Source organism: Brassica napus, chromosome A5, assembly GCF_020379485.1.
Source record: "Brassica napus cultivar Da-Ae chromosome A5, Da-Ae, whole genome shotgun sequence".
Lineage (NCBI taxonomy): Eukaryota > Viridiplantae > Streptophyta > Magnoliopsida > Brassicales > Brassicaceae > Brassica > Brassica napus.
In genome coordinates this window covers 12,811,888-12,827,129 of record NC_063438.1, presented here as the reverse complement: position 1 = coordinate 12,827,129, position 15,242 = coordinate 12,811,888, and the positions used below count along the sequence as shown (strand labels likewise).

The 15,242-nt window shown below is 35.0% G+C and overlaps 1 protein-coding gene and 1 pseudogene across 1 annotated transcript; one reads left to right on the top strand and one right to left on the bottom strand.

Annotated features, from left to right (window-relative positions):
* Nucleotides 1–1,046: 1,046 nt before the first annotated feature.
* LOC111198500 (zinc finger protein CONSTANS-LIKE 8-like) lies at nucleotides 1,047–2,573 on the top strand. Its single transcript, XM_022719453.2, has 2 exons — nucleotides 1,047–2,043; nucleotides 2,159–2,573. Exons 1-2 carry the CDS (start codon nucleotides 1,285–1,287, stop codon nucleotides 2,342–2,344), a joined length of 945 nt encoding a protein of 314 aa, XP_022575174.1. The 5' UTR covers nucleotides 1,047–1,284; the 3' UTR covers nucleotides 2,345–2,573.
* Nucleotides 2,574–11,978: 9,405 nt separating this feature from the next.
* Nucleotides 11,979–14,639, bottom strand: LOC111198058 (annotated as a pseudogene).
* Between the last annotated feature and the right edge of the window lie 603 nt (nucleotides 14,640–15,242).

Below are 15,242 nucleotides of genomic sequence, written 5' to 3'. Positions count from 1 at the left end.
TGTCGCCTCAGGAGGAGAGAAACTCCCTCATTATATAATAGATTGTTCTTTATTTTCATAAGTCATCTTTAATTACTAATCTCGGACCAACTTCTTCGAATTACTTAAGTTATGCCTCATTATCAAATAAATTTCATGTTTTTTTCTGTTGTACATTTGAGTCCATGTGTTCTCCAAAATAATGATTCTCAAAGTACCTTTTAGTAAGCACTAAGCAGTATCTTCTTTTTCTTACTTTGATTTATGTGACATGATACTGTGACCTGTACTTACTACACAAAAGAGTCAATTACTTGCACAAAGAGTAATTGTAATAATTAGTCCACAAAACATCTTTTGTATTGCCTTCAATCGAAAAGCTTTAAAACAAGTCATTAGAGTTTTTCTCCTTATTCTCTTACTTAAGCTTTAAAACAATTCATTAAAACTTCCTCAATATCTTAGTAGTACAAAAACTTTGATGATATATGTTATCATATGTTAAATGGTGATAAAGACCTGTACAGGACCACAGACAATGAGTCAGAAAACAAAAGACAAACAAACAAAAAGATAAAACTTAAAGAATGGGTAAGAATAAAGAACCCATAAAACACCCAAGAACATAATCCAAGTCTGACCAATAAGATCGCACATATGTGGATCAACTTCGGCATGTGAAGCCAAGTCATCAGTACAGTGTCTTTTCCCTTCGTACAACCCAACAAAAATAGGTATGGCCACACACTTCAATAATACACCAAGTCTTTTACCTCCTCAATCACACTAGCTTTAACCATAACCCCTCTATATATTAACTACTTTCAAGATTAACCTACTCAGTATAAGTAAGTTAATTAAGTATCAAAAATATTCTGTATTAGAACAAGACCTAAGAAAGCCATGTCTCTTTTACTGACATAAGTAAGTACAAAGATGTAGTTAAGCTAAAAGTCATGTCTCCATACTCACATAAGAAAAAAACTGTCAAAAAGGAAAAATCTTTCCTAAAGGAGATGTCTTCGTCTATTCCCAGCGAAAAATATTATTATATAAACTTAAGAAGACTCCTTTGTCAGTGCCCATTATTCTTCATGCTTCTTAGCCTTTGTCTTCATCACTGTCCCCTTTTTCTTGCTTTTAAGATCTTTTTGTTGTTCGGTCTTGACAAGTCACACGAATATAAGTATGAAACAGCTACTGTGTGTGTTTTCACTCTATAAAGCGTAGCGCATTTTTTTGTCAAGTCTCTACTTCTGATCTGATTTCTTCTCTTAACTCTTTGTCACGTCTTGCGCAAAAGTTATGATTCCAGAGCGTCAAGAAGATGTCAAGCGGCCACGAGACTGTGAACTGTGTCTCAACAAACACGCGGTTTGGTATTGTGCATCCGATGATGCTTTCTTGTGCCATGTTTGTGATGAATCAGTGCATCGTGCAAACCAAGTGGCGACAAAACACGACAGAGTTTGCCTTAAAACAAATGAGATATCTAATGGCGTGCTTCAAGGAACGGCACGAAAGCCGGTTTGGCACAGCTGGTTCAGAAGAAAACCAAGAACACCTAGAGTCCGTTGCGAGAGAAAGCCACAAGGGAAGGTAGATGATGAGAGAAGAAGAGAAGGCCCTCATGTTCCCGAGATTGGAGGCGAAACCAATGAAGAAGATGAGAATCTAACTTCTCTTGTGCCAGAGTTTCAGGGATTTATAGAGATGGAATTCTTCTTGAGCAACCATGATGGTTCTGAAGAAACAATGAGACAATTCAACGTTGACCATGAAACTGATGAAATGGAAGATCTATGTTACATTGAAGAAGAAGGTAAAACCAATGGAGATGAAGCATGTCATGAACAATCTTTGACGAGCTGCAAGAATGAGTACGACATTAATCCCACCCTGGTTACAACAACGACAGAAGAAAATGCAAAGCAGAGGAACTTGTTACTTAGACTTAACTACGAAAGTGTTATAGCGGCATGGGATAAACAAGAATCCCCAACAACAGCAACATGGAACCAAAATGAGTTTAGCAACACAAGTAACTTCCAGCTAGTTCCTCCAGTAAGCTTTTTCTAATCTCATTTTTCTTGTTATGAGAAAAAATGTTATCATAGTTTCAAAATATCAAATCCACCCCCAAAACTACAAAATGAACATATAAATATTTTGATGGCAGGGGATAGAGGAGGAGAAAGTAAGCAACAGAAGTGAGAGAGAAGCAAGAGTATGGAGGTACAGAGATAAACGCAAGAATCGTTTGTTTGAGAAGAAGATAAGGTACGAAGTTAGAAAGGTTAACGCAGACAAAAGGCCGAGGATAAAAGGTCGATTTGTCCGGAGATCTTTAACCAACGACTTCTAGGAATGGATTCTCAGATTCTTCTTTGACCGAGTTCTTGTCACATAATATCAAAGTAGAATAAACAAGAATTCGGATACTAACGAATTCTAGTCACACATATTATCAAAGTAAAATAAACAAGTAACTAGATTCTGACCCGCGCGGCTGCGCGAAATTATTTTTGTTTGGTTCCGGTTTACTTATGAATTTTGATTTTCGGTTCAATAAATATAGTAATAGTTTGGCAATTTATGAATTTGGGTTTGGTTAGGATTTTGTTATTGGTTTGGTTCAAATAATAATGTTATAATTGTAGGTTGGTTTAATTTAAGTATATTGGTTACGATATAAAATTGGATGGAGTATCTATATTCTAAAAAAAAAAATCACTCTTAATAATTTAAGCATCTATATCAATAACATTTTATCACTTTTAAATTATTACATTAAGCTTTGAAACACAGATTATGTTTCATTTATGTTATTTCATTTAAAAAAATATATTGATTCATCTAATCTACTAAAAAATGTTTGGTTATTAGAATTTGTGCTGTAATATATATGCTATGTTGAAAACCAATTTTATTTGTTTGTTTATATTAAATTTATTAGCTATGTTATTTAATGTTATTTTTATGTTGTGTATTTATAAAACAAATTTTAACTTAAATTATTAGATAGTATATTTTATTATTTGAAATTATGTTTTGTAAATATTTTAAATATTTGGTAATTTTTACTTCCTTTATATTAGGAATATCTACATGATATATTGATATAGTATTTGAAACTTTTTAATTAAAACAGGATATTTTAATTTAATATTAGTTCCAGGAACTGCTAGCTTATTAACTGTATTGCTAATATTATGGAATATTTTAAATTTAAACGTGTGACATATGATTAGGAATAGATTGTATTGTTGACCAAATAATATTGAATGTTTTAATTATTTCTAATGATGTGTGAATAGGTCCAAATTTAAATGATAATTTTTTAAGTAGATAAAAAATAGGACCTTAAATTAATAGAATAGATTATCTTCTAATTTTCGAGAATTATTTGACAAGAAAGGATTCAAAGGTAAATTTTAACTAGTAAAAGGATTTCTTGTAGGCAAAATTAAACACATTTTCAAGGGATATATTTTCATCTCATTTTTAGCCAAGAATGACTAATGCAATAATAAACTGATAATAGGCCTGGTCGTTTAATAAACGCCTGCTACAGCGGCAGCGGTTCAAAATAAAATCTCTGATCACGGCAAATACATCACAGTCGCGGCAAAAAAGATTTTTTTTTTTTCAGTCGCTACAGCCAATAATAACCGGCAGATGCAACACTAGAAATAACAGCAGCAGCAACTCCGATTTCCTGTCTCTAATCGATCTTTGGCGACTGACGCGACGGCTGACATAATGTAAAATTACTTCCGTCGTAACTTTATTTATTGTCACTGACGTCAGTTGCTGCTGCTTTAAAACGAACATGCCTAATATCGCCAATATACTCAGAATATCATATATATTATAAATACTAGGTGGCTCTCATGTACATATATAATATTTACAAAATATATAAACGATCATAATTGTTTGATATTTCATTTTCAATTTTATAATTTTTAATTCATTTTAATGTAATTTATTTTTATAAAGTTAAAGAAGATATTTTATATATATATATATATGTATAATTTGTATAAAGTTAAAGAATACATTTTATATATATGCAATTAGATCATACTTGTTTCATGATTCTAAATAGGCTAAAATCAGATTAATGTTTTACCTTTCATTTAGTTTGATTTGGTATTTTGATTTATAATGTATTTTCGTTAGATTATGTATAGTTTGCTATATGTTAATTTCGAAAACATAGTGAACATAACTGGGAATATTTTAAAATTTCCTGTACGTATATAAATATTAAAATATAACTAAATAGTAATAGATTATTAATATATGGTTTTCACTTATTCATTAGTTTTGAGTTATTTGTAATTTATATGCATGAAAGTATATACAAATATTCTAAATAATAATATGTTACTAATTTAACTAGACCTCTGTTTTTAGTATAAGAATTTGGATCCATTCAGTTACTCATTACTTGGGATATTTTAATTTAAGATATATTCATTTGAAATGAACCATAACTATTTTTGTTCTAGTTTAACTATAAACTAATTATTTTGTCATTTTGTTTGGTTCTTGTTTGTAGATTTGAAAATATCTCTCTCTTTTTTTTTTAATTTCTTACAATTTGATAAATGCTATTTTGTAAAAAAAAAATTCTTGAAAAGTTATATTGGATATCTGCAAGAAAATCTCAGTTGTATGGTACACTTTTTGATTTAGGGTTTCAAGACATATCTTTAAGATTAATCATCTGCCTGATATAATATTCTTCATCAAATCCAACCCTCATAGATGCTCCAACTTAATGGAAATACTGCATAAGTATGAGTCAGCCTAATGACAAATAATCAATGCTTCAACTATATATTTCTTAGCCAAAACACCTGCTGAGGTGAGAGCTCGGGTAAATATTCATCTTGGAATTGAGAAAGAAGGAGATGTATGTAAATATCTATGTTTACCTGAACATTTTGACAGAAAGAAGAAAGACTTGTTTGCATATACAGTGGATAGAATAAAGCAAAGATCCATCAATTGGTATATGGCATGGAAGGCTAATATGTTGCAATCTTTGTCATGTTTTCAACTACATGTATGTCTGTGCAAGAAAATACAGTCAATACTTACTAGTTTCTGGTGAAACTCAAAAGAAGGAACTAAAAAGATTTGATGGGTCTCTTGGGACCCTCTTACCAAACCCAAGATCTTAGGAGGTTTGTGATTTTGTGACATCCAGATTTTCAACCATGCCCTCGTGGCAAAGATTGTGCGGAGGTTAACTACAAGCTCTAATTGCTTACTTTCCTGCATCTTTTTAGAGAAATATTGCCACAGTCCCTCTTTTCTTAACATCTCCATAACCTCCTTTCTCACATGGATGGAAAGACATATTCCTAGGACAAGAAATCATACTCAGCCATCTAGGAAAGCCATCGGAAATGGCAAATCTAAGAATGTCTAGACGGACACTTGGATTCTCCCAACCACCAATCTCAAACCTATTGGACCAATTCAAATCAAAGATCATGACATTATAGTCTCAGAAATTTTATCAAGAGAAACCAGAGAGTGGAGTTCACCTCGTATAAATAAACTGTTCCCGATACTGCCGGCCCAACACATTCTTCTGAGCATTTGTCGCAGTTTGTTAGGATCAGAGGAAGTTATAACATCCCGGTTTATGAAAAGGTTTAAAAAGATTTATTTGGCTACCTATGTCACTAAAACTCTAGAGTTTAGCATGCTTGAGCCGAGATGTGATTCGCGGTATCGTGCAAGTGAGGCCAAAAAATGGGGAAACGTCACGTGATGATTGCAGGGTTAGTAAACAAGATTTGAACCTTCGAAAAACTAACGCACCGTCTGTCGCACATAATGTGTCCCACGGCCGAGTGAGCGGGTGTGGGAGGCTCATTAGCCGTGGGCGATCGGAGCTTTAGAAATTGTATCAGAACCAAACCCAACCGAATGTGGAGTCCTGTGAGGGCTCACACTAACATGGGTAACAATCTTGAAGTGCAACGAAGACATTGCATTCTTTGAGAGGGGGTGAATTGTAACATCCTAGTTTGTGGAAAAGTTTAAAGAATTGATTTGGGTACCTATGGCACCAAAGTGCATTTATCTTTTTCCAGCACACATTCATTTAGAACTCCATAGTTAAGCATGCTTGAGCTAGAGTAGTAGAAAAATAGGTGAACTATCGGGCAGTGAATCGCGATATCGTAAAAGTAATACCAAAACACGGGGAAATGTCATGTGGTGATTTCAAGGTTAGTAAACAAGACGTTTGAGCCTTCAAAACATTAACACACCACCCGTCGCACGGAATGTGGCCCACATGCCGAATGAACGGGTGTGGAAGGATCATCAGCCATGGATGGTCAGGGCTTTACAAAAGTATTTATATGGGTTCTGCAGAAATCATTCAAAATCTTATTACTACTCCCTCAACTTAGAAAAGACCCGACCAATGAGCTCACTCTCGGGAATGAAACCCACCAATGACCTCACTCTCGGGAATGCAACCCTTAGATTGGAAGAAACTATTCGGTCTCCTATCTCATGTCTAAGATAAATTATTCCAATGGAAAGTGACACAAGATTCTCTACCCACTGGTGATAGTCTACACATAGAGGTATTCTCTCACTAATACGAACGATTGCAGATGTGGTGCACATGAAGCTCTGCTAGATCTCCTTGTTCAGTGTGCCTTTGCACAAGAGGTTTGGAACCTAGGTCAGTGGTCTTCACCGTTCCTTTTGAACCAGTGTCTCTCCTTCAGACTTCACTTCTAGCATCGCTCAGTCACATCGACTTGACACAGCTTAGTCTGTCCACCAATATCTTTTAGTAGATATACTGGGCCATTTAGTGTGCTCATAACCAACTTCTTCTCCAAGAAGAGCCTCTTCCCCTCGGTACATCTTCCCCAAAGAAGAACATGCAGCTAGAGAGTGGGAAAGGGTCCAACTCAATCAATCACAGCCTGTCATGCGATCAATTCCATCCCCACCATCTCAACATGATCCTTCGATCTCCATCATAGGCAACATGGATTCGGCCTGAAAGCGAATTCTTCTTCAGCAGGCATTCGATGGATCTTCTCTAATACCCATTCATCTGAGATAAATTGAGGTTCCATCTACCAGTTGCATGCATCGTCTCCCCCTCGGCGGAGGCTCTCGCGGTTAGATGTGCCTTACTGCATGAACTGTCTCTCAACCTCACATGTAGCTGGTGCCAATCATATTCTCAAGTGCTCGTTTGTGTTATCAACCAGAACCAAGGATCATCGGAACCTTTTGGAGTTCTCTTGTATATCTTCTATTTAGTTTCATCCTTCTCGACTTATCGGGTTTTGTGTATTCCTAGATCTCTTAACGAGCCTGCAGATCAATTAGCAAGGCTTTCCTCTGTAATAAGACTATTTTTTGGATTATTCTTCTTGAACCCTATCTAATTAAGAGAAATTGCAACTTATAACCTCTAAAATACTATAATGAGTAAATGGCCATAGCAACTTAAATGATATGATATGTAATATAGTATATAGAAAATGGACATCATATATGTCGCATCAGAAGATTGTACTAAACAAAATATGAGTAATTGAGAAGAAACTGAAGCAACGAAGGCTCAAACAATGGTGATGGTAGGCGGAGAGCGGCGGGGGTTTCGTTTATGTCGATCGCGTGAAGGTCAGTGGTGGATTCATTTATGTCGTTTGCATCCCACAATGATCAATACATGAGGCTGATTATCAAACTGTTCATCTAGTTTGACTGATACTGGAATGTGAACATTTAGAGAACATGAACACTTACATTATGATGTACTATTCTATTTTATTAGGAAAACATTTTTTTTTTGTTCACAATATTAGGAAAACATAGAATGAAAAATTAATTATGTTTCTTCTCTTTTGAATTTTTTTTTGGGTTCTATTCTATTAGCTAAACATTCTAATGGTTAACAATTTGACGATTCATCAAGCTACAATGAAGATGTGATCCCGAATTTAGGAAATATGGACAATGATTTGCATGAAGTATGTTTTATTCAGTTTGGGAAACATATACTATAAATGAATCTATATTCTCTCTCTCTCTCTCTCTCTCTCTCTCTCTCTCTCTCTCTCTATCTCTCTCTCTAGTATAATATTTTACATTGTATTGATAAGCTCACGCACGGGAAAAGAGAAAGCTGTCCACTTTTATACCGGATGATCACACATATCAATATATAGCTATTTTTTTTAATTTTTTTTATTCATGTACATTTCACTAACTCGTCCTATAATTAATAAAAACATTTTTGTTTCAAAAAATAAAGGTCAAATTAAAAGTTAACTCCAAGTATATTAAAAACTTATTCAATCAAGTAATTTAATGTTTTGGCAAAAACATTTGAATTGACTAACGTAAGAGCATCTCCAAAAAGACTCTATATTTTGAAGTTTGTTAAACTCTATATTTGAAGTTTCAAGGTGTTCTTCTCCAAAAACAAAAGTTCAAACTGAACTTCAAAATTATTTATATTTTACACTATGGTATTTATATTTGTCAAAACTTCAAACTGAACTTCGGACTATTCGTGTTTTTGTAATATTTAAATTTGTGTAATAATTATATCTTTATGTATATTTTAAAAAAGTTCTTTTTATTAAGTTTCTTTTGTAATACTCTTGCTGTCTAATTCTATTTTATTTATTTAATTTTATGTGTCAAAATTGAATTTATAAAAACATATTTGAAATATTTATGATGTATAAATTTTTTAAGAAATAAAACGATAAACGAAAAATACTTAATAATAATAAGTGATGTGTAATTAATTGTAAGGATCAAATTGCAAATAAAAAGATAAAAATTCAAATTTAAAGTTTTGAGTAGTGATATTTAAAGTTTCACTTCTCAAAACTCTAAATTTGAACTTTTTAATTTTCATTTTGGAGAAGAAAAAACTCTATATTTGAATTTATAGAACTTTTTTGAGATGCTATATAAATATCAGTGAATCATTTAAAACGGTTTCAGACTACAAATCAATAAAAAACATAGCAAAATGACAACTCTTAAAGACTTAAACACTCACCACTCCGCTACTATTTAAACATATACAGCTTTATTCTCAACGGAAAGTTAAAAAAAAAAACTTTCTTAAAGTTTTGTTAAAGTCAACTACATATTTTATTATTTTAAGTTGAAGAAATGAACACATTTTCAATTCATATCTGATAGATAAACTCGTTTATATAATACTTAGTTACAAAAGAATATCCAGAACTGAATTATCACACATATCAATATATAACTATACTCTTATTTTTTTCTACTATGTACATTTCACTACTTCATCCTCTAATTAATGAAAGTATTTGTGTTTCAATGAAATATCAAATTAGAAATCTACTCTAAGTAGATTAAAACTTATTCAGATAACTAATTTACTGTTTTGGCCAAAAATATTTTGAATTGACTGACGTAAATGCGATAAATATCTGTGAAACATTTAAAACGATTTTAGACTACAAAATAGAAAAAGCATAGCAAAATGACAACTCTTCAAGACTTAAACACTCACCTCTCCACTAATATTTAAACATAACCCAGTTTTTTACAGCTCTATTCTCAACGGAAAGTTTAAAAAAAAAAAAAAATTCAATCTAGTAACAACTTTTTTGTCGTCAATGGTAAAGACAACTACTATGTACATTTCACTAATTCACCCTCTAGTTAATGAAAACATTTGTGTTTCAAAAAGAAAGGTCAAATTAGAAGTTAATTCCAAGTAGATTAAAAACTTATCCAAATAAGTAATTTAATGTTTTGGTGAAAAACATATGAATTGATTGACGTAAATTAAATGTGAAAAGTATAAGTGACACCTTTAAATTGGTTTCAGACTACATATCAAGAAAAAACATAGCATAATGACAATTCTTAAAGACTTAAACACTTACCTGTCCACTTTTATTTAAACATAACTCAATATGTTTACAACTTTATTCTCAACTGAAAGTTAAAAAAAAAAAACTTTATTCTTAATGATTTATTAAAAATTTCAATCTAGTAAAAACTTTTTTGTCGACAACGTTAAAGGCAACTACATATTTTTATTTTAAGTTATTAAAGCGATGAACACATTTTCAGTTGATATCTGATAGATAACCTCTTTTTATAATACTTTGTTACAAAAATATATCCATCAGAACCGAATTATCACACATCAATATATAAATAACTATACTCTTAATTTTTCTCTACTATGAATATTTCAATATATAAATAACTATACTTTTGGCTCGATCTAGTTCTAGATTCAGCTCTTCATCGATTTGCGTGTCTCTTCAAGTTTGTCATTAAATCTCTTCTTTTGTTTCTGTCGAGCTAGTAGTAGAGAATTTCACAGCTCGGGCCTCGGGTTATCTAGTGAAATGAGTTTGCTGTATCGTCCTCTTCTTTAGGGAGATTCATGGCATTACTTGTGGTATCTTGGTGGGGTTCCTAAGTTCTTCTTGTGCATCTTGCATCGTACTTGTCCTCTAAGTCATTCTCTTCTTCTAAAACATTTATTACTTATATTTTAATTTAAAACATTAGGAAAGAAAATCCTTTATTTACCATTTTTATTGGTTACCAAGTGTCATTAGGATTTAACAATTTCAATAACAAATAGATTAACATAAGACCACATCATGGGAAGAAATATGCATTCATATACTTTCATACACATAATATTTCTAATAACTAGGAGAAGATGAACCTTGTGCAGAACTTCATGGAAGAAGAAGCTAGAGTCTGGTATCAGTTCTCAGCCCAACAAAGAATTTGAATTTTGGATTTTGGCGCATTGTATGTGAGAACAAGTTTAAGCTAAGATTTGTGGTGAGTTTTTTTGGAGAAGCAGATATTGAAGTGGCTCACACAAGATTCACAACACTACCACCGTGGTTGCTATGCAGTTTACAACAAATTCACTACCAGTGGAGGAAGCAAAGAAAAATCAAATCCCAGCACGTCAAGTACAGACATCATAAACTTGAACAGTAACAAAGTGTTATGCAACACTAGGTAAGTCACTGCAAAAGCAGGACTTCCGAGTAATGCAGAAACGTATAGGTGTCGTTGTGAAATACTCTGTTAAGCACAAATGGAAGTCTAAGTCACAGCAAAACCTGTTGGCATTTTATAGACATGATGTCAATCTTGTTCTGCAGCAAAATCCTTTTCCAGTGATGCGTGGCTTGAGGACTTTTGTGTGGTTGTTGGCCGTGATAGCAAACCTTCAGCATTTGGACTCAATTTTTATAGCTCAAGCTTGGGGATACGCTTGGTCATGCTCTGGTCGAAGGAGGAAGTGAGATAATGATGACGTAGAGTTTGAGAGAGGCAAAGACTCTGATTGGAATGAAGGGTTTGCTGTTAAAAGAAGCTGAAGCTTTAAATATTATCTATCGTTCTCTTTCATGGTTTATGCATTTAGAACTGGAGATTAGTGTGAGATCTTGAGGCGGGTCTCTCATGGGAGATTCGTATTGAGAAGTTGATCGGATAATCTGATATCTTTTTGAGACTACTCTGGTTGTAGTTGTATCTTTGATCAGTAATACGAGATTAGAGCCTTTGGAGAATACGTTGAGGTTGAGTATATAGGGCTGTTCGTTTGGTTGCCGCAGGTACCGACGGCAGCGGCAGCATCAACATTCTGCGTCAACTCTTGTTCGTTTCGTTGACGCAGGAAACTGTGTCTGACGCCGCGTCCGAACGCCGCGTCCTGCGGCTGACACCGATAAAATCTGCGGTCGCGATATAATATACGGCAGCGTCAGCGGTAGCGTCAACGAAACGAACAATAACTGTCCTCATTGACGCTGCCGCTGACGCTGTCGCTGACGCCGAACCTGCGGCAACCAAACGAATAGGGCTATAGGTATCAATCTTAACAGTGCAAGACACGTCATGAAGAAAGCTATACAATAGTGGTGACTTAATTTAACTTCGCAGGGTCGTTATAAAAAGTAAAAATTGTAAATCAATTTAGCCAAAGGCTCAAAGTACATAATTGAATTAGATACAGATCAAAACATGAGTAATCTTTTCTTTCCTATGTTACAACATTACACCTACTACATACACTATATATCAAACACTCGCTTGGTGTCGGGATGTAATAAGAATTATGGATGTTCCTCAACCTTGAAAGAAAGGTACATTGAAAATCAGAATCACGAGGCCGAACGCAGTCTGATCTCATCCATCCGATTCTCCGCTTTACATTGTCGTACACGATCAGGTGTCCACGCATCGACACGTCTACAGAAAACAAAAACAAAAGATATTTCAATGTTCGATTATTACGAGATTCAGATTCATATAACCTATGTCTTTTGATTTTACCTCCAAGAATAATGGTGGATCCATCATGAACACTGCTTCCATCTAATATCCCAAGACATACGTTTCCTTTGTTCTGCATCAAAAGTGTGTACGAAACTCAAATAAACAAAAGCCAAATCATAATCGTGAGAGCATTAACTAAAACGCTTACGCTTATGATCAAGTAATCCTCTGGCTGAAGCACAAGTTTTCTTGATATGATCCACCATTTGCTCCCTATTTGCAGAGTTATTGGTCTAAAGAACCGTTTAACATCCGACAAGGAACTGCATATCAAAACACCAACAGTTAACCTTAAAAGATATGAAATTGGATATTTTTTCTTAAAATAAGTTCTGAAAACTACCTGATCAGGAAGTCAGCTCGCCAACAGATAGGCAGTGTTTTGTCTGATTCGTCAAGTGTTAGTCCCAACCCAGAAACTTCTTTAAGCTTTTCACCAACGAACACAATAACAAAATCATTGACCAGAAGAAGAGTTTAATCTAAAAAGTGTTTATTGGTTTCATAATGTGATAGCTTACTGATTTAACCAGGTGGGAGTAAGCCTTGTTAGGAAAGTATGTATAAGAGCTTCCTGTGTCAAATAAGACTTTGCCTACTCTACCGTCTGAGCTAAGCATACCATTCCCGTAGCTCACTTTTGAAACTTGCATCTGATAAACTTCCCTGAAAGCTTGCAAATATTGATTGTTTGACTATGTGAATGATTGAAAACTTTTGGGAATTATACTTACAAGTGAGAATGGTGAAGCATAGGGACCCATGTGAATCCATGCGAGGGAACCAAATCACTTCCCATGATGATATACCCTTCACCGTTTAGATCAGAGGGAAGGCAGTGGCCAATCACATTGCTGATGATACCTCGGCTTGCAAGTTGAGAAGGCAAGCTAATTTGAGCTCTGCTTAGACCGAGGATCCCGTCTGTTTTAACCAGAGTGTTTAACAGCAGCCCTTGCTGATCATATCCACACCTTAAAGTTCCAGTCACAAAAATGATATTTCCGTAAGAAAGTCACAAATAGTTTTAGAAAAAAAAGGGGAGTAAATGGTTACCCGAAAACAATATCCAAGTCGGCAACAGAGCCGTTGTGGAGATTGATATGAAACTCATCTTTGGTGAGAACTCCAAGGGAAGAGCTAAGATCAGCATAGTCAATCTCGTAGTCACATTGCTCACAATCCTCACAATGTTGTGTCATTTGATTCTTTTGAACTTCTACACATAAGGACTCCGCGGATCTCACTAACATACCTTTTCTTGGTGTATACAGTTGATTTGCTCCCTAAATACCCACCAAATCCAGAATGTTCATCGGCACTTTCGCACAAATCTTTTTTAAACAATGAATCTTTCTTTACCTTAGCGCAACTCCTACAAGGAGCGTCACACTGGACCCAAGTCAAGTCACTTCCAGTATCGATGTCAAGATAGAAGTTGTGTTTTCCAACAAGAATCCGTGTGAAGTAGAGCCTGCAATAAAATAAAATTAAAATAAAAAGAAAAAAGCTTTCAGTTACTTGGGCTGTAAGTAACAAAACAACATTTTACATTTCAATACAATACAATGAATGCTGTATTACCCATTAGGATAGACATCTCCAGCAACGGGAAGAATCGTAGTGGAGGAGTCAAAAGAAGCATCGTTGACTTTCACAAGGATTCCACTTTTTACTACATCCACAACTTCCGCTAACTTCCGGTCAGGGATCGCGCGGGCACCCAGTTTGTGGTACACGGGGAAGACAAACGACGACGTTTCGCGGCGATTGGCATCATCGTCACGATCCCTCTCATCATCATAAACCCTAAACATCTGAAGGGTGTTGGGGAAAACAGAGGCGTAGAAAGCAACCGCGAGAAGCGAAATAGCGATAAGGCTCAGCACTAGCCTCGGCGAGCCCGTGGAGAGATCCGAGAGCCAGAATCCGGGATCCGAGTTTTGGTGAAGTGGGCCGGGTTGAAAAGTCGGGTTTGGGGTTTCGGGTGGGTCAGTGAGGGTGAAGGCGGAGATAGTTTTGCCTTGGGAAGGATCATCGGAAGGTGGGAGAGTGATTATGACTACGGCATGGGCTCGCTGGTCGTCACGTTGTGGCTCCATTCTCCGATCGAAATCACTCAAATTGATTTTAGGGAGATTTCGATCGAGAATTGAGTAGGAGGGATGTGGTCAAGAGTCAAGAGGCGTTGTCAACAAGCCTATGCGAAGTTGCGAGGAAGGAGAGAGAGAGAGGTCTGCTGTTTTTTACTAATATTTGAAAATTATTAAATCCTATTTGATCTTCTTTTCCTTTTGTCAACACTTAAACCATATTTGAAAGATACCAATTACGTCAAAAAATATTGGTATAATTTACTTTAAGATTTGGAGAAAATTGAGTTCTTTTTAATCTTATAAATTACAGATTTAACAGACTATACTCTCCCTCATTTTATATATAATTAAGAACGTTTTAATAAATATATATTCATTTAAACAAAATATAAGTATTTAACTGGGCCTCGTGGTCTGGTGGTAAAGAAACCTCGGATGAGGTGTCCGCCATCACGAGTTCGAGCCTCCGCCACAGCGGATTTAACATGGTTTCCGTTTGGCCTCCAGGACCTTCCTCGCCAGTTCCGGTTGGACGCGGTGGGATAGTCGGACTAAGTGAGAGGTCCGGATACCTGGATTATCAAAAAAAAAAATATAAGTATTTTATGATAAAACAATATGTTAATTTTTGTAAATAAACATGTTTGGTCACAATCCTCATCGAGTTTGTCCCTGCAACCGTCAAGAGAGCAAAATATTTAAGAGTTCGTTTCACCTTCTCCGGTGTCCGGCAAGCTTTGTCGGCGCCGTGAGAGGATCTATAGAGTCGCCTAGTAG